At 38.3% G+C, this 19,825-nt stretch overlaps 1 protein-coding gene across 5 annotated transcripts in view; it reads right to left on the bottom strand.

Annotated features, from left to right (window-relative positions):
• Positions 1-19,825, bottom strand: part of BRCC3 (BRCA1/BRCA2-containing complex subunit 3) — a 61,915-nt gene that overhangs the window by 30,966 nt on the left and 11,124 nt on the right. For all 5 annotated transcript variants that reach the window (XM_072744675.1, XM_072744674.1, XM_072744676.1 and 2 more), the window contains 3 exons: positions 19,558-19,645; positions 12,519-12,607; positions 10,915-10,970 (listed from right to left, as the gene is read on the bottom strand). In XM_072744675.1, coding sequence (XP_072600776.1) covers positions 10,915-10,970; positions 12,519-12,607; positions 19,558-19,645 — 233 coding nt within the window. The remainder of the gene's footprint in view (positions 1-10,914; positions 10,971-12,518; positions 12,608-19,557; positions 19,646-19,825) is intronic.

The raw sequence follows: 19,825 nt of genomic DNA, 5'->3' as shown, positions 1-19,825 counted from the left end.
ATTACCAAACCAAACATACAGATTTTGTCCTATATTAGCCTCTAAAACTTTCATTTTGTTTTCTATTTGGACATGATATTTTTTTGGACATGATATTTTTATATGTGAAGTTTGATATAAGGTGCAGATTGACATTATCTTGTATATGGTAGTGAATTGTCTAACACCATTTGTTGAAGATGCTATCCTTTCTTCACTCTAGTGTTTTTGTTTTGTTTTTGTCTAATATCAATTGCCCAGGGATGCCTGGGCGGCTCAGTGGTTGAGTGTCTGCCTTTGGCTCAGGTCATGATCCTGGAGTCCTGGGATCAAGTCCCACATGGGGCTCCCCACAGGGAGCCTGCTTCTCCCTCTGCCTATGTCTCTCTCATGAATAAAAACATAAAATCTTAAAAGAAATAAAGTGAAATAAATTGGCCATCTTTGTGTGGGTCTATTTTTGAACTCTATTCTGTTACACTGATCTAGGTGTTTATCCTAAATCTATAGATTACTTTGAGAACTGAAATCCTTAGTCTTCATATCCATGAAAATGTTATATATTTACATTTAATTACATTTTCTTTCATTTCTTTCATCAATGTTTTGTGGTTTTCAGCATATAGATTTGATACATGTTTTGATGAATTTACTCCTGTTTCATTTTAGGGAGTATTACAAATGCTACTGCTAAAATTTTGTTTCTGATTTTATATTGCTAGTAAGTAGAAATGAGATTGCTTCTACGTGTTCACATTTTATCCTTTGACATCATTCACTTACTGGTTTTAGGAATTTCTTTGTAGATTCCTTGGAGGTTTCTATGTAAACAACCATGTCCTATACCTGTAGGGATTAATTTACTTACTCCTTTCCAATGTACCTGCGTTTTATTTATTGCATTATTGCACTGGCTAAGATTTCCAGTACAACGCTGAATAGAATCACAGAGAGTGGACTTTTGCAGAACCACATTGTTTCTACTCTACTTGTAGGACTATAATGACATGACAGACCTTTTAATCCAAAGGTATCTCTAGCTCTATTCATTTTTTTAAGATTGAGGTAAAATACAGAAAACCTAAAATTCATCACTCTAACCATTTTAAAGCATGTGACCCAGTGACTTTTTAAACATGCACAATATTGTTACAACCATTACCACTATCTAGTTCCACAATATTCTCATCACCCCAGAAAGTCCATACCTATTAAGCAGTCATTCCCTGTTATAGTCTAAATTGTGCCCCCCTCCCATTCATATATTGAGACCCTATGGCCCAGGACCACAGAATGTGGCTATATTAGGAGAGAGGCTCTTTAAAAAGGAGATTAAAGTAAAATGAGGCCTTTAGATTGGGCCCTAATCCAGTCTTGACCAATGCCCTTATAATAAGAGGGAATTTGGGCATGCAAAGTGAACCCAGGGATGTACACACACAGAGGAAAGGTCACGTGAGGACACAGAAAGAAAATGGCCAGTCATCTGAAAGTCAAGGAGAGATGCCTCAGAAGAAGTCAAACCTGCCAACATCTCTTGCACTTCCAGCTTCCAGAACTATAAGAAAATAAATTTCTGTTGGGTAAGCCACCCAGTCTGTGGTTATTTTTTATGGCAGCATGAGCAAACAAATATACTATCAATTTGCCTCTCTACTCTACTTTTTGTTTCTCCAGATTAGCCTATTCTGGATATTTCATACCTTATATGGCCTTCTGTATCAGGCCCCTTTAACTTAGCATGTATTCAGGATTCATCCATGTTCTAGTATTTGTCAATCCTTTTTATGACTGATATTCCCAATGTATGGATACACTACATTTTGTTCATCCATATATCAGTTGATGGACATATGGGCTGTTTCCATTTTTTGGCTATTACAAAAAATGGTGCTATCAGCATCGCAAGTACAAGTTTTTGGTTGAACACTTGTTTTCAATTGTCTTTCATTTTCCCTCAGGGTAGAACTGCTAGGTCATATGGTAATTCTATAAATAAATTGTTGAGGGATCACCAAACTTTTCCACAGCAACTGAAGCAGTGTACATTCTCACCTGCAATGAGTCATGGTTCTACTTTCTCCACAGCCTCAGCAACATGTTATTCTACTTTAAAAAAAAATTGTAGGGGCACCTGGGATTGAGTTCCGCATCAGGCTCCCCGTGGGGAGCCTGCTTCTCCCTCTGCCTGTGTTTCTGCCTCTCTGTGTCTCTCATGAATAAATAAATAAAATCTTTTTAAAAATCAATGAAAATTTAAAAAATAAAAGAATTATAGCTCTCCTAGTGGAAGGGAAATAGTGAGTAAGCATCATGATTTTTATTTGCATTTCCCTAAAGACTGACAGATATTGGGCAGCTTTTTGTGTTGACTGGCCATTTATATATGTTCCTTGGAGAAATGTCTACGCAAGTCATTTGCTCATTTTTAAGAATTGAGATGCAGTTCATACGGCATAAAATCAATCATTTTAAAGTGAACGATTCAGCAGGATTTAGTACATTCACAATGTTCTGGGACCACAAGCCCTAACTAGTTCTGAGACATTTTCATCACCCCAAAGTACACCACCGTATTCATGAAGCAGCTGGTCCCTGTTCTTCCCGCCCTGCAGCCCATGCCGACCACCAATCTTTTTCTGTCTAGGGACTTAGCTATTCTGAATATTTTATATAAATGAAATCATACAATATGTGACCTTTTGTGTTTTGCTTCCTTCACTTAGCATGTTTTCAAGATACTTCCATGTTGTAGCAGGTTTCAACATTTCATTCCTTTTCTATGAATAAGTAGTAATATTCCATTCAATGGATATACAGTTGATCCTTAAATAACATGGGTGTGAACTACGAGTCCACTTATATATAGATATTTTTCTTATAAATACAGTAACCTATAATAAATGTGTTTTGTCTTATGATTTTATTAAAGTTTTATTTTCCATAGCTTACTTTATTAGAAGAATACAATATATAAGACATATACAAAACGTGCTGATTGCTTATGTTATCAGTAAGGCTTCCGGTCAGGAGTAGGCTATTAGCAGTTAAGCTTCAGGGAAGTCAAAAGTTGTATGTCGATTTTTTACTGCATGCAGGGTTGGCACCCCTAACCCCCATGTTATTTAAGGGTCAACTGTACTATATTTAGCATACCTATTCATCAGCTGGCGAACATTTGGGTTGTTTCCATCTTTTGGCTATAGTGCATACTGTCTGAAGGTTCCAACTTCTCCACATTTTTGTCGACTTGCTATTTTCTGTCTTAAAAATCATGCTCAACGTATCATATGATATGGCATCTCACTTTAGCTTTGATTTGCATTTTCCAAAACGACTGACGTCAAACATTTTCTCATGTACCTGTCGGTGTACATTTGTACACCTTCTTTAGAAAGGTCTATTCAAATTCATTGCCCATTTTTAAGTTGTCATTTTGTTGTTGAATTGTAAGAGTTCCTTATATATTCTGAATACTAGACCCATGTTAGATATATGACTGGCAAATATTTCCTCCTATTCTGTAGCTTGTCCTTTCACTTTCTTGATAGTGTCTTGAGAAACAGAAGTTTTTAAATTCTTAAAAGTCCACTTTATGTTCTTCTGTTATTCATGCTTTTGGTGTCATATCTAAGATTCCATCTAAAATCCAATGTCATGGGGCGCCTAGGTGGCTCAGTTGGTTAAGGAAGCATCCAACTCTTGATCTCAGCTCAGGTCTTAATCCTCAGTAGTGAGATCAAGCCCCGTACTGGGCTCCACACTAGGCATGGAGCATACTTAAAAAATAAATTAATCAAAATCAAAAATTTTAAAATCCAATATCATGATTATCTGTATTTTCTTCTAAGCGTTTTCTAGTTCCAGCTCTTCTACTTAAGTCCTTGGTCTATTTTGAGTTAATATTTCTTTATTCTAGATGTGAATATCCAGTTGTCCCACCAGGACTTGTCGAACAGACTATTCCTTCCTCACTGAATGACACTGGTACCCTTGCTGAAAATCAATTGGCCATAGGTATACATGTTTATAAGTGTTTTGGTTGCTGAAGTTTTACTTCCTACTTTCCAACAAGGATGCCTTTTATTTCTTTTCCTACCTAAATGTCCTTGCTAGAACTACTAGTACAATGTTGAATAGCAGTGGTGAAAGTGGGCATCCTTCTCTTATTCCAGAACTTCCAATGTTTTCACTCTTTTACCACTGACTGTTAGTTGTGAGTTTTCTTAAATGTCCATAAATGTTAAGGAATGTCCTCTAAATTCCTAGTTTTGAGTGATTTTATCATGAAATTGTGTTGGAATTTGTCAAATGCTTTTTGGGCATCAATTAATATAATCATGTGGGTTTTTTCCTTCATATTACATTGACTTTATGTTAAAACTTGCTTGTATGTCAGGGATAACTCCCACTTGGTCATGGCACATAATCCTTTTAATGTGTTGTAGGATTCAGTTTGCTAGACTTTACTGAAAATTTTTGTATCTGTATTGATAAGGAATATTGCTATGTAATTCTCTTTTTTTTTTCTTTTTTGTGATATCTTTGTCTGGCTTTGGTATCAGGGTAATGCCAGACTCAAAGAATGAATTAGAAGTACTCCCTCCTCTTCTGTTTTTCAGAAGACTCTGAGAAGGATTAGTGTTAATTCCTCTTTTAGTGTGTAGAATTGTGTAGTCATCTGAATTTAGAATTTTCTTGGTCAGGAGAGTTCTGATTACTGATTCAATCTATTTTTATAGTTCTGTTCTAGTTTTCTTTCTTTTTGAACCAGTTTTGGTAATTTGTGTATTTCTAGGAATTTTTCCATCTCCTTTAGCTCATCTAATGTATTGGCATGCAATTGTTCGGTTTTACCTTATAATCCTTTTATTTCTGGAAGGACAGTAGCAGTGTCCCTATTTTTATTGAAGATTTTAGTTATTTGTGCCTTCTCTAATTTTTGTCATTCTAACTAAAGGTATGTCAATTTTGTCGACCTTTTCAAAAAACTAACTTTTGCTATATTTGATTCTTTTTGTTCTATTTTTAAAAGATTCTACTTTTTTGAGAGTGAACAAGAGGGAGAGCACAAGCAGGGGGAGAGGCAGAAGGAGAGGGAGAAGCAGACTCCCCACTGAGCAGGGATCCCGACACGGAGCTCTATCCCAGGACCCTGAGATCATGATCTGAGCTGAAGGCAGATGCCTAACCAACTGAGCCACCAGGTGCCCCCTAACTATTGTTTTTTATTCCCTATTTTGTCTTCAACTTTAACATTTATGATTTTCTTCCCTCTAATTGCTTTGTATTTAGTTGACACTTTTTCCAGTCCATTAAAAGTGTAAAGTTAGGTTATTGACTTGAGATATTTAATTATTCCTTAAATTTCTTTTTATTTTTTAAGCAATTTCTACACCCAACCTGGGACTGGAACCCACAACCCTGAGATCAAGAGCCACACACTCTACCAACCAAGACAGCCAGGTGCCCCTGCCTGATTTCTTTTTTAATATACAGCTATAAATTTCCCTCTGAGTACTGCTTTCTCTATCCCATAAATTCTGGTATGTTCTAGGTTTATTTTCAGTCTCGAAGTATTTTCTAACTTCTTTTGTAATTTTTCTTTGTCCTATTGGTTGCTTAAGAATGTGTTATTTAATTTCCACATTTTTGTGTTATAAAATTTCCAGATTTCCTTCTGTACCTGATTTCAGATCTCATTCTATTTTTGTAGAAGATGCTTTGTATGATCTCAAACTTTTGAAATTTATTGAGACTTGCTTTACAGACTAACGGGGTTTATCCAGGAAAACATCCGTGTACAGTTGAGAAAAATGTGTTTTCAGCTACTATTTGGTAGATCTACTAGTAACAATACTCTCAGTTTCTGTTTACCTGGGAATGTCAATTTCTCCTTCACTTTTATTTTTTTTAAGATTTTAGTTATTTATTCATAGAGACAGAGAGAGAGAGGCAGAGACCCAGGCAGAGGGAGAAGCAGGTTCCATGCAGGGAGCCTGACGTGTGACTTGATCCAGGGTCTCCAGGATCACGCCCTGGGCTGCAGGTGGTGCAAACCGCTGCGCCACCGGGGCTGCCCTCTCCTTCGCTTTTAGAGGATGATTTTGCCAGATACAGAATGAATTTTTCCTTACCAGTTCTGTTGTTCTTTTTTTTGTTGTTTCCTTTTTTCCTATCAGCATTTAGAATACGTCATCCCACTGATTTTTGGCCTCCCTGGTTTCTGATGATAAATTGCCTCTCAATCTTATTGAGAATCCCCTGTGTGTAATGAGTCACTTCTCTTGCCGTTTTCATGATTCTCTCTTCACCTTTGGCTTCCAACACTTTGATTATAATATGTCTCAATGTCAATGTCTTTGAGTTCATCCTGCTTGGAGTTCTTTGAGATGCTGGATGTGTAGCTTCATGCCTTTCATAAAATTTGAGAAGCTTTTGACCACTATTCCTTCACATATATTTTCTGCCCCTTTCTCTCTCTCATCTTGTACTGAGACTCATATTTTGAGAATATTGATAATGTTTCAAAGTATCCCATGGGTCTCAGACTCTGTTCAACTTTATTTTTTACTTTCTACTACTCAGACAGTAATATCATCAGTTGATTCTTTCATCTTCTCAAATCTGCTGTTGAACCTTACTGGTGAATTTTTCACTTGAGTCATTGTACTACTCATTTCAGAATCCCTATTTGGTTCCTTTTCATAATTCATCTCTTTACCAATATTCTCTACTTGATATCCTTTGTCATCTTCACAGTTTCCTTAGTTCTTTGTACATGGTTTCCTTTTCACTTTTTGAGAATATTTTAAATAGTTGATTAAAAGTCTTTGTCTAGTAAGTCCAATGTCTGGATTTCCTCCAGGAATGCTTTTAAAGATTTATTTATTTATTCATGAGAGACCCAAAGGGGGCAGCAGAGAGAGAAGCAGGCTCCATGCAGGTAGCCTAATATGGGACTCAGTCCCGGGTCTCCAAGGTCACACTCTGGGCCAAAGGCAGTGCTAAACCGCTGAGCCATCTGGGCTGCCCAGGAATGCTTTTATTAATTCTTTTATTAATTCCTTTTTTCTGTTTATGGCCTAAAACTTGTTTCTTTGAATGTCTTTGTTGTTAAAACTGGATGTTTTGGGGATCCCTGGGTGGCGCAGCGGTTCGGCCCGTGCCTTTGGCCCAGGGTGCGATCCTGGAGACCCGGGATCGAATCCCACATCAGGCTCCCCGTGCATGGAGCCTGCTTCTCCCTCCGCCTGTGTCTCTGGCTCTCTCTCTCTCTCTCTCTCTCTCTCTCTGTGACTATCATAAATAAATAAAAAAAAAATTTAAAAAAAATGCTTTAAAAAAAAAAACTGGATGTTTTGAATATTATAATATGGTAAGTGTGGAAATCAGATTCTCCTCCCCAGGGTTTGTTGTTGCTAGTTTTATCTGATTTTGTGTGTTTAGTGACTTTCTTGAACTAAATTTTCACAGTCTATATTCTTTGTTCTGTGTAACCACCGAGGTTTCTGTCCCATTAGTTTTGTGGCCATGTAGTGATTCAACAGAGATTTCCTTAAATATGAGATTGTAAATTTTTCTTTTTTTTGCTCAGCACTTGTCTGGTTGCTATAAAGTTTTAATTGGTTTCTACAGTTCCGGGATCCCTGGGTGGCGCAGCGGTTTAGCGCCTGCCTTTGGCCCAGGGCGCGATCCTGGAGACCCGGGATCGAATCCCACATCGGGCTCCCGGTGCATGGAGCCTGCTTCTCCCTCTGCCTGTGTCTCTGCCTCTCTCTCTCTCTCTCTCTCTCTCTCTCTCTCTCTGTGTGTGTGTGTGTGTGTGTGACTATCATAAATAAATAAATAAAATAAAATAAAAAATAAAAAAAATTGGTTTCTACAGTTCCAATAAAGTTGATTCTGACATTTTTTTTGCCAGATCATTCACTGCTTTTGTGGAGAACATTTTCTGTCAAGTCCATCCAATGACTTTTGTATTTCAGTGATTGTATTCATTACTTCCAAAGTTTGCAGTTGGTTCTTTACGTGTTGCATTTCTTTGCTGAGACTCTCTTTAAACATTTGTTGCTGAAATATTTGATTTTTAAGAACATTTTTATCATAGTTGCTTTAAAGTCTTTATCAGATCATTACTACATCATTGTCAGGTCAGTGTTGGCATCTGTCGATTACTGTTTTCCATGCAAGTTGAGACTTCCGTGGTTCTTCCCATACTAAATAATTCCGAATTCTATCTTGTGTATTTTGAATGTTTTTTTATGATATACAGGGTCTTGTTTGTATTCTACAGAGAATGTTGCTGTTTTTGTTTTAGCAGGCCATTTGCCTAGTTAAGTTCAGGTTGAAATTTCCACGGTTGGCTGTGCTTCCAATGTCAGTTCCATTTTCAGAGCATTTCTAGTGCTCTTCAGATCTTCCGTGCATATATGCCACCCAGTGATTAGTACGGGACGTATGTAGTGATCTACTACTTAATTCAGTTATCGCTTATGCTACTTAGGATCAGGTCCACACATACATGGCTCATGAGTGGGCCCAGAAATTTATAGACAATTTTATGAGGTTGGCTTTAACACACTCCTCCCTTTGTGTAATTTCCTGGAGCCTACCCTTTTGGTCTTTCTGCCAGAAACTTGGGATTCTAGTTATTCCTCATTTGTGCTCTTCCACAACTGGGCCTCTGTATACACAGAATGTTTAATAACTAGCCTTCCATTCTTAAGCCAAAATCATCATCATCAACATCACTAACAGCAACAGCAATAAGAGTTCTCCTAACAGAATAAACTGTCTGGGATTGCAGCAATTGTTCAGATTGGTATCCTAGAGCAAGATATCTGAAGTCTAACATTTATTGATTCCTGTGAAAAGTGGTTGGCTCTCAGCGCACTCACCCTAAAATGAAGCCTCCTGTTGACAAGCTAAGGCCACAAAAATGAGCTATCACTTATGTTTTTGTTGCCTTGTTCTTAAAAGAGGATGGAAAAATATTTTAAAATATAAGTTATAAGGTATTTATACATTTAGCATGAATATAAATACAATAAAAAGATCAACAGAAAAATTACCACAGAGGAAACAGGTAACTGAAAAAAAAGAGAAGAAAATTTATCATTTCACCATCATAGCAATAAATCAAGAATAGGATACTGTGAAATACGAATAACGCCTAAACAAGGAAAAATCTCTTATAAGTCAAAAATATTAAAAAATTGGAAGACAAAACTTAAAATATACTCGAGAAATGAGAACAACAAAAAAAGAGACAGAAAACATGACTTAAAAGAGTGTTGTCAACCTAGGGACTTTGCTATCTAACCACTAGGAGTTATAGAAAGAGAAAGGGAAAACAGTGGGAAGATTTATCAAAGAAGAAAATGATATGACACACAGTCCTCCTAACCTGTGGGGAGAAAGAGGTAGTCATAGGAGAGGCAGCTGTTATGCTATCTCTCTGTGTTGGGGCTTCGAGTCCACAAGAGAGGAGAAATACCTTAGGTTTATGGAGACTCATGCCCTGATCCCCAAAACCAGCACGAGAGCCAGAAGTTTACCTACTTCATCTTCCCAATACTTCAAATGCCATCTTAGAGTCAAAATGGAGAAAAGGGGAAGTAACTTGAAGAATGAGATGACATCCCCCAAAGACCAAGTGATACTTGAAGAAACTTTAAACGATGGGGCTGGACTGAACGATAAAAAGGTTTTCTCTCCAGGAACTGAGTATAGATGGATGATTTTATCTGAGGATACAAAAGAACTTCTGAGCCTTCAAGCACAAAAGCCATGTAACTGACAGCATCCAGCACTCGGAATCAGAGAAAATCCACACTCTGGCTAACTGTCAGAAAATTTTATGACATTAAAAATAAGAGAAGTCCCTAAAATCTGTCAGGGGGAAAAAGGACCCTGCAAAAGAACAAGAATGAGATGGGTAAAAGATTCAAATGCATATCTTTCTTAGAAAGAGTGAACCAACAAAGAGGACATGAAATCCAGACAAAAGTGCATCTAACCAAGGAGAATAAGGAAGGAAAGTTCCAGGCTGTCAGTCGAGACCTGACTAATGCAAGAAGATGGAGGACTTCCAGGAGTGATCCTAAGAGAAGCAGGGACTCCAAAGATTGCTATATAACTCCAAAGAATTTTCAACTTGGAGAGGTGATAAAGGGATAAACATAAGGAGAGAAAAGTCATTCAAAAACCCCATGAAAAAGTAAAAGAACTTTTCAAGAAAGGAAATGGAATTAAAATGTACTACTTTACACTGCTTGGTTGTATATGAAGTAATATTTACATGATCATAATAATATAAACACTTATTCTCTACTCTTAGAGTCAATGAGTAGAGAAAGCACAGAAAATGCACTTATGGTTACAACACATGACACAGATGTTTGCAACTGTGAAAATATAAAGATTTGTGGTGAAAATACAATAGTAGGGAAACTGAAATGGGGCAGAGTGTGGAATTAAATCCTTATTTTGGAGGGCAAAATAACATAATACGAATAGATAACATCTTAAATTATAAATCTAGAAAGAATATGAAGAGAATTTTTTTCAGGGATCAAACTAAACATCACTTCGCCTCTGCTGAGGTGACTGATGTGTTTCCTTCCAGATATTTAATGTATTTACCAGCAGGTATGCTGGGGTATTCATGTATATATTTCTCTTCCATCTCCTTACACAAATGGTAGCATGCTATACATAGTATTCTTATGCCTTATCTTTTTTATTTCACCATGTCTCTTGCAGATATTTCTGTATTACTACTGAGCTTCCTCACATTTTTAATGGCTGCATATTATACCATTATTTAGATGCATAATTTATTTAATTGGGTCTGTACAATCAGTTCCCTGGAATGAAAATCAACCCACCAATACATACAGACATATATACACACATCTCTGTCATACTTACTCTGAGCTCTTTTGGGCCTGTATGGATTGAAAGCAAGTGTAGAGTACCCGGCCAGTCTAAAAAGAGAGAGAGAGAGAGAGAGAGAGAGAGAGAGAAAGAGAGAGAGAGAAAGAAAGAAAGAAATATCACACAGAGAAGGATTAATATTCAAACAGGTATGGCACTTTAGTAGATTCTAACCTAATATTCATATCCATATATAAGTGATATCCAAAGACCCTCTGGAAGTGGGATGTTAAAAGGGATTCCAAACATGGAATACGCCATAAATCAATTTCTACAAAGCCAAAATCATTTCATGTGAAGTATAAAGTTCAAGATACTTCACTGTTCCCGGAAAACAGTCATTTTATGAACAATATTCATTATTAACATAAATTCTGACAATATAACTAATGTATTAAAGGACAGAGCATACTTGGTAGTCTTGGCAAAATTCATTCCTACAATGTTAAATAGTAATTTTCTTTTTGTTTGAACTGACACGTAGTTAAACCTCTTGACATGAACATAAAATTCAAACAGAAACCCTCTAAAGAATGGCAAGACTAGCCATTGATTGAGCTGCTTAACTTCTCTGAGCTTGGCTCATCCATAAAATACAGATAATAATCATCCACCGGGCACCTGGCTGGCTCAGTTGGTTAAGCATCTGACTCTTGATTTCAGCTCAGGGTCGTGAGATCGAGCCCTGTGTCAGCCTCTGTGCTCAGCATGGAGTCTGGTTGAGATTCTCTCTCCCTCTGCCCCTCTCACACATGCTCTCCTTTTCTCTAAAATTAATAAATCTTTAAAAAATAATAAAAATTCTCATAGACCTGTTATCAAGGCTAGAACATATTTATGTAAAACACCTAATAAGTAGGCACCATACAATAGGTGATAAATGGCAGCACTTGTTACTACTAGCCATCAAAATATCTGCAGAATCTGGCCCCTTTTCATTATTACCTCCACTCCTTCCACCACGGTCAAACCTCCATAAGCCCTAGCCTAGATCACTGCAGTAGCTTCCTAACTGGTTTCACAGACATCATGGATTCCACACTCCCTCCTTCCCCACACACCCACCCCCATCCTCTGTCCAACTTATGATCAACACAATAGCCAGAAAGATCCCATTAAAACATAAAGTCACCATCTCGTGGCTTCTGAAGTCAGAGTCAAATCAAAGGCCTGATGAGACCGGCCCCTGGGTATCTTTGAGACCTCATTGTAGAATTACCAAATGAGTTAGTGTCCAGACCAGGACGGTTTCAAGAAAGAAAGGTGTTAACTCAATAGGAGACCGGGAAAATGGGGTAAAACTGAGCCATAGGGTCATGGTCTTCCTCATTCTGCTGTAGTCACACTGACCTCCTTGATGTCCTCTGAACATGCCACACTCACCTCAGGGTCTTTGCACTGGCTATTTCGTCTGCCTGGAACGCTCTTCCCCCAAGAAATCCACAAGACTTGCTCCCTCACTTTCTTCAGGTCCTGACTCAATGACCCTTCTCATTGAAACCTTCCCTGGCCACCCTATTAAAATTGCAAAAAGATTTTTCTCTATTCTCTGTGTGTTTACACACACGTGCGCATGTACACACACACACACACAATACCTTTGTGTTTTTATCTTCTATGAAACAGGAAAAAATAAGTCCTACAAAGCCTTGATCCATCATCTGGTACATGGCTTGTGTGCGAACATCTGCAAATAAACAAAAATAAAAATCTGCTGTCAATAAACTACATCTCACAAACATGAAGATTTAAAAACAATAGCAGCATACAGTCCTCCCAGGATATAGATTCTACAGGCAGAACAGAGATCCTAAGGGCACTATGACTGTCAAAGCATAAACATTTTACTAGGTAAGGGAAGAGTACCATGAGAAGTCTACAATTAAATAAGAAGAGCCAGGGGGACGCCTGGGTGGCTCAGTGGTTGAGCATCCGCCTTCGGCTCAGGGCATGATCCTGGGGTCCTGGGATCGAGTCTCACATCGGGCTCCTTGGGGGGAGCTTGCTTATCCCTCTGCCTGTGTCTCTGCCTCTCTCTCTGTGTGTCTCTCATGAATAAATAAATAAAATCTTTAAAAAGAAAAAGCTAGGTTTAGAACTCTTTAGTTAGTCCCCCAAAACTTGATAATTTATTCCAGAGGACTCCAAAAGAAAGGAAGGCTGAAGAAGAAGACAAATAGCTTCCTCAAATAAGCATTTGGATGGACATCTTTCAGGGAAGTGAATACATGAAACTTGACAATAAAGAATGGAAGTGTAGGACTATTATGGAGGAAATTCTTATAGAGACTGCAACAGAATCAAATTCAACATCTCAGGGAGTAGATACAAAATCTCACTATATGGTAATACAATTTTAGAAAAGGAAATCATAAACAGGCACCAAAGCACAATATCTAAAAGGACTAGTCAAAAGATCACCCCCCCCAAAAAAAAGATCACCCCAAACTAAACAGAGGCTAAGTTTAAAGATCTGAGGTGTTCAGAGCATCATTTATGAAGGATACGAAAGATCAGGTATTATAACAAAGCACTGACAGGTGTGGTTTGGTCCAGGGACTCTTGCCCAGTTACTTTGCCAATATGTTCTTAGACATTCTTTGCATTTATACCTTTTAATGTACATTGGGACTTGTCCCTGGTGTCTTCCTAAGTAGAGTAAAAAACTTATTCATAAAATCTGTTCATAATGATTCTAAAGAGTAGTGACTTGTAACTTCTAGATCAGAACGTTTGCTTGGGAAAATATAATTTGTTTACAGTGATTGGTTGCAAGCTTAAAGCTGCAGCCTGTATCTGTCACGGGAGGTTGATCGGACTCAACTTTGGTGGTAAATAATCTACATCACTGTCCCAGTGTGAGCTGCCTCACTCCCTAAGAACTGAGCAGATCTTAAGAGTCATGAACATAGCTACAAGCACATTTCTCCTTTTCATATACACTTACAAGGACAATAAAGTGCACGAGAGTAACTTAAAAACCATGTCAAGTCTCATGAGAGCTATGAAATAACCTGCACCATTTAAATCACGTCCCTTTTTCTTTTGCAGAGTATGGATGGATAAAATTCAGGTAAGTTAATGGTATGAGTACGATGTAACTTCAAGTATCTCTTTGTCCACCAAACCTACGCCTCCTCTTCCATTTCTTATTTTCATAAATAGCATCCCCACTTAGCCAGTCCAATTGAGATGTTATAGAATTCCTAGGTCCGTGATTCACACAAATTTCAGTTTGAACAGTGACTCATCCAGTTATGAGCCATCTCTGGTTTCAGACAAGGTATTTCAACTCTCACCGCAGGTTAGTTTCTTCCCTTAAGAGCCAGGCACTCCTCATTAATCTGGAAGTGTTTCTAAGGAGTAGAATCATGGTAGTGTCAAATGCTAGAAAACATGGAGATACAAAAAGTTTTCTAGATTTTTCTCTCTTTTTATTTGGAGAGGGAGAAAGAGAATCACCAATAGACACCATGCGGAGCATGGAGCTGACCCGGGGCCCAATCCCAGGACCCTGAGATCATAACCTGAGCAGAAACCAAGAGTCGGAGCTTAACTGACAGAGCCACCCATGTTTAGTAGATTTTACTGGATGTTTGTTTATATATATATATATATTTGTATTTTGTATTGTTTGTATATATATATATATATATATATATATATATATATACTTTTTTTTTTTACTGGATGTTTAATGTCTAGTAGATTTTCAACATGGCCATCACCGATGAGTTTCAGTGGCCTGGAAGGTAGACTAGAGCAGGATGGTGAATGTAAATGAAAAGTGAGGAAGGTCTTTGGCCTGAAAGAAGTGGAATTGGCAAGTATTCTTTTTTTGGGGGGGGCAAGTGTTTTTTATGAGATAAAGCTGCATGAAGGCAGAGGCCTTGTTTTTCTCATTCACGGCTTTATTCCCAGCACCTTGAGGAGGGCTGGACACATAGCAGACACTCAAATTCATTTGTTAACAGAATAAACAACGATGGGGAAAATCCAGTACAGTGGAGAAAGAGGCCAGAGTGGACAAGAAGAGGGACCAGGAGATGAGCCCAGTGATAAGTGGGTGAGTAAAGAGAAATGGAGAACATTCCTTTCTATGACTCCTACTTCCTGTATTCAAGTAGGAAGCAGTGTTATCTGCTGAACGTGCAGGAGGAAGTGAGTTCAGAGGCTTGAGAAAGACAAAAAGGTAAGCAACTGGTCCACACTGAAACTAAAAGGACATGATACAGGATGCCATGTATGATCTGAGAATGGATTCTGGACTGGAAAGGAAAAATTGCGACAAAGGACAGGATTGGCAAAATTTGAAGAAGTTCTATAGATTACATAAAAGGATTATATCAGGGATCCCTGAGTGGCTCAGTGGGTTTGGCGCCTGCCTTTGGCCCGGGGCGTGATCCTGGAGACCCGGGATCGATTCCCGCATCCGGCTCCCTGCATGGAGCCTGTTCTCCCTCTGCCTGTGTCTCTGCCTCTCTTGCTCTCTGTGTCTCTCATGAATAAATAAATAAGATCTTTCTTTTTAAAAAAAAGGATTATATCAATGTCAATTTTCCGGATTTTGATACTTGCCCTGTGTATGTAGGTAAATACCCTTGTTCTTGAGAAATACATACTTTAGTACGTAGGGAGAAAGGAACATCATGTCTACAACGTGCTCTCAGATTGTGTAGAGACAACACGATAAGGCAAATGCGGCAAAAGGTCAACAATTACTGAACATGGTTCTTTGTACCGTTACTGTGATTTTTCTGTAAGCCTGAAATCCTTTAAAAATCAGGTTTTACAGCGCTGGGCCAGGCGTGTTTGGCCAACATCACCCTTGCCGTTGTTCACTTTCTCCGAACTCCTGCTCCTCGACGGCAAAGCCAAAACACTCACATTATACTCCTGAAGGAATCGGATTCTGAAAGTGGGTTATCAAGTTCTTCCAGTTCAAACCACTTTCCGTTCTGTTCCTTACCCAGAAAACTCTGTCCTTTGTACATTTTATTGCTGTGGTGGGGAACATAATCGGACATCCTGAAGAAGTGCAATATTTGCTGTGCCTTTTAGTACACAATGGCCTATCTTCTCTCACCCTTTCGCTAATGATGTAACTGTGACCTTTATTTTCTCCAGAGACCCTGTTGTTTTTGTTGTTGTTGTTTTAAGTCTTTAGGTTTAAAGCTTGTCTTTAATGGTATTTTACTCATTTATTTCTTAGTCCTAAGGCCTTTATTTTTAAATGTGCTGTTTCAATTTGCTGCTGCAAATGTCCTTTATTTCTTTATTGTTATTACTGTTTCTCTTTTAGTACTTGACCTGTTTTTTCTTCCTCACAAAATCATAAGGTCCAAACCAGCAGAAACTGTGACCAAAGTGTCCCACAGAGAAATCCTATAAATGTGTTGAATTATCATTTTTCCCTCCTTCTCACTTGTCATTCCTATTACACATACTTACTGTCCATACAGTCTGTACTTTAAATCCTCACCAACTTCCACCCCTGCCCCCCCCCCCAAGACTTGCTAACCCAGGGCACTTGTTAGACTCAATTCTTAAACAGCCATTTGAAGATGAGCTACGCATCTTTGCATCTACAAAATTCCCTACGCTCTGGAAATCCACAACGATCTAGTCATTGTGAACACCAGTGGAGTGGGGAGAGGATTTTTTTTTTTGTTTTTACCTACAGTTCTGAGATCTCAGTATTCTTTCTTTTTTTAAGATTTTATTTATTTATTCATGAAAGACACAGAGAGAGAGAGAGAGAAGTGGAGACGCAGGAAGGAGAAGCAGGCTCCATGCAGGGAGCCCGACACGGGACTCGATCCCAGGACTCCAGGACCACACCCCGGGCTGCAGGCGGCACCAAACCGCTGCACCGGGGCTGCCCAAGATCTCAGTATTCTCGATCCTTCCAGTGCTGTCTGCCCTTCAACTTTAGATATGTAATCATGCTCTCTCCATGTCAACTTGCACAGATAAATGCCGTGATATCCACGTTTGCTATTGTGCTAAGCATGGGAGGGACAGAGAACGCCATACGTGATTCCGTATCATGTTCTGATAACATGTTCCCCTTCTCTGTCAAGGAGGAAATCGTGGCACAGAAGAGTTCCAATATCTTCTCAACAGGAAGTGACTGAAATGAGATTCTAGGAGTCCTGTCGCCTGAAAGAATCCAAAGCTGCTGTTCTCAACTCTCGAGCTTTACTAAGTCTCTGAACTTTCTATCTGCCTTTATTCCATTTTGTTATTTATGCCTTTTCCTTACCAAGTTAGGTACTATGCTTTTTTTCAAGGGAAGATCTCAATGCTCTAGTCTCCACATTTATTTTGTGTTGAAGTTACTTTCATTTGGCTCGTTAATCATGTCATTATTTTTTTATTTTTTAATCATGTCATTATTTAGAGCCGACTTCCTGTTGTTACATTCTGCGGTGACTTTGTTTTCCCTGCTGCTCAGACTGCTGCACTGCAAATGCCTCCCTAGGTTCTTCTTGAACCTTGGATCTTTTGCCCGAGAGGAAAATTCATTCTCTGAACTGTGAACACTTTCTGGGTGTTCCGCTTCAGAGATTGATCAAGTTTTTTTCCTAAGCACTTAGAGTTTCTTTTTTTGCCAGAAAATTCTCCATTCTAACTTATTACCACAGGGACAATATCGTTCGAGAATATACATACATTCCAACCTTTCTTTCATTAGTGCTTGGTACTTAGTTCTTTCTGGCTATGCTACTTCCGTGGGAGAATTTTGAAGCAGAACTGATTTTAGTGTTAATGGTGGCAAGAAAACAATGACTATTATTTTTGAGTAAGGGTTAGATGAAATCAAACACTGAATTTATTCAGTGATATTAAAGTTTTACAGAAATATATTTATAGCCATAAAACAACCTTTACTAGGACATTAGTAAGCTAAAGAATTTGAATAAGGTCAGTGACTTAAATAATGTTATTTCAGTGCTCAGTTCTCAACTTCCATAAATATGCTGTGATTATGTAAGAGAATATCCTTGTGTTTAGGAAATTCATACCAGACACTATTCAGGACTGAAGGGGAATAGTAGCTATGACTTATTCTCAAATAGTTCAGGGAAAAAAAAAATCTCAGACACACGCACAAATGTATGTAGACAGAATGGGAGAAAGTGTGGCAAATCTAGGGGAAGAGTATCAGGAATTCTTTGTAGTATTTTATCAACTTTAAGTCTGAAGTCATGTGAAAATAAAGGTTTACCGATACTTCTATCATTATTGCAAGTTCCTGCTTCGATTTTTTCTTTTCCAATTGAAAAAACTGTTTTGATAATGTATTTTTTTTGTTAATGCAGGATATCTTAGGCATGCCACTCTTATGTTAACAGCAGGTCAGGTAAATTTCTGTCGGCAAGAGGTAGAGCAAGTCTATTATCTCCCTTACTCTACATCAGTATTTAACTGGAAATATGTATCAGAATTCTTTTGAGGAGTCTTTTCATAATATACCAGCCTAGGACCCACTCCCAGAGGTTATTACAGCAGGTCCAGGCTGGGAAAGATGGATTTAAGACAGGTACATTTTACAAAACCTCTCCCAGGTGATTCTGAGAAGTATCCCTCCCCACCCATTACTCTAGATACACAGGACAACTCATCTATTATTATAATCTGAGACTACATTGCTCTTGATTTTTTGCCATTCATACTATGGTATACACGAATATAGAATTTATGATGATCTCAAACCCCTAAGACTGGAAATAGAACACCACAGTGGAAAGAACACCTAACCCATGTGAGCCTCAGTTTACTCCTCAGTACACTGGGGGAAGGATCCCTAACCAGGTGACCATGAGGATTCAGGGAGAAAACGTTCATAAAGCATTAGCAAATGGTTAAATGCTCAAGAAAGGTCACTTTCCCCAAGGAAAGTTATTCTACTTCTTTCAAGAGTCGAGGAGAAATAAACAAACAAAAAATGACCATGATTCAGGAAAAGCAGTAAAGATAAAAAGAGAGAAAACAATTTTGTTACACTATACTGATTAGAGGGGCGCGGAGGTAGGTTGAGAGCCCCAACGGCTCGGAAGGAATATGCGTCAAACCTCGACTTTGTAAATCTCACCCCGCATACCTCTGAGTCTTCCGAATGGGAGTGTACTGGGTGCTGGTTTTCAGCAATCTGCAATCTTCAGTTACAATTTTTTTTTTTTTGGATATCAGCCAATTGTCAGGCTTTAGTTAGTAATGGTTTCCCAAATACATTCATAATGGAGTGCTGAAATATTATCTCTATTAAAAACAGTATGACATCAGTCATTACTTTTAAAACATAGCAAAATAAAAATGAGGGCACTTATTTAAGGAGAATTAAACTATGGTTTAAAAAAAACATCGTTCATGTAATGGAGAAGAAAAGGGGATACTAATTTCTAAAAACAACAGAAGCGCCTGGGTGGCTCAGGCGGTAAAGTGTCTCCCTTCGGCTCAGGTCATGATCCTGGGACACAGCCTGCATCAGGTTCCCTGCTCAGCGAGGAGACTGCTTCTCTCCCTCTCCCTCTGTCCCTTCCCCTGCTCATTCTCTCTCTCAAATAAATAAAATCTTTAAGAAAATTACAAAATAAAAAACGAAAACAAATGTTGCAAGCCTATAATACTTACCAACATGTGAAGGCCAAACAGTTATATGAGGATGGGAATGATACCAGCCCACAACTCTCATGGGGCGACCTGTTAGTTCAGCCAACCTGTGTGTCTGTCAAGGTATTTTCAACTTGTGGGAACAAAATTTGTGATGCTAATAAGGGCTCAGAAAGCATCCTGACATTTCAAATCAACCTATTACAATTCAATGTCAACCAAAGAATGAAATAAGGTCAACACCCAGAATTTCTCAGACCTCCCATTTAAAGCTAAAGGTATTTCTTTT

Source organism: Vulpes vulpes, chromosome X, assembly GCF_048418805.1.
Source record: "Vulpes vulpes isolate BD-2025 chromosome X, VulVul3, whole genome shotgun sequence".
In the NCBI taxonomy this organism is placed as follows: Eukaryota; Metazoa; Chordata; class Mammalia; order Carnivora; family Canidae; genus Vulpes; species Vulpes vulpes.
The sequence above is the reverse complement of the archived record's forward strand: the minus strand, read 5'-3'. Positions and strand labels throughout refer to the sequence as shown.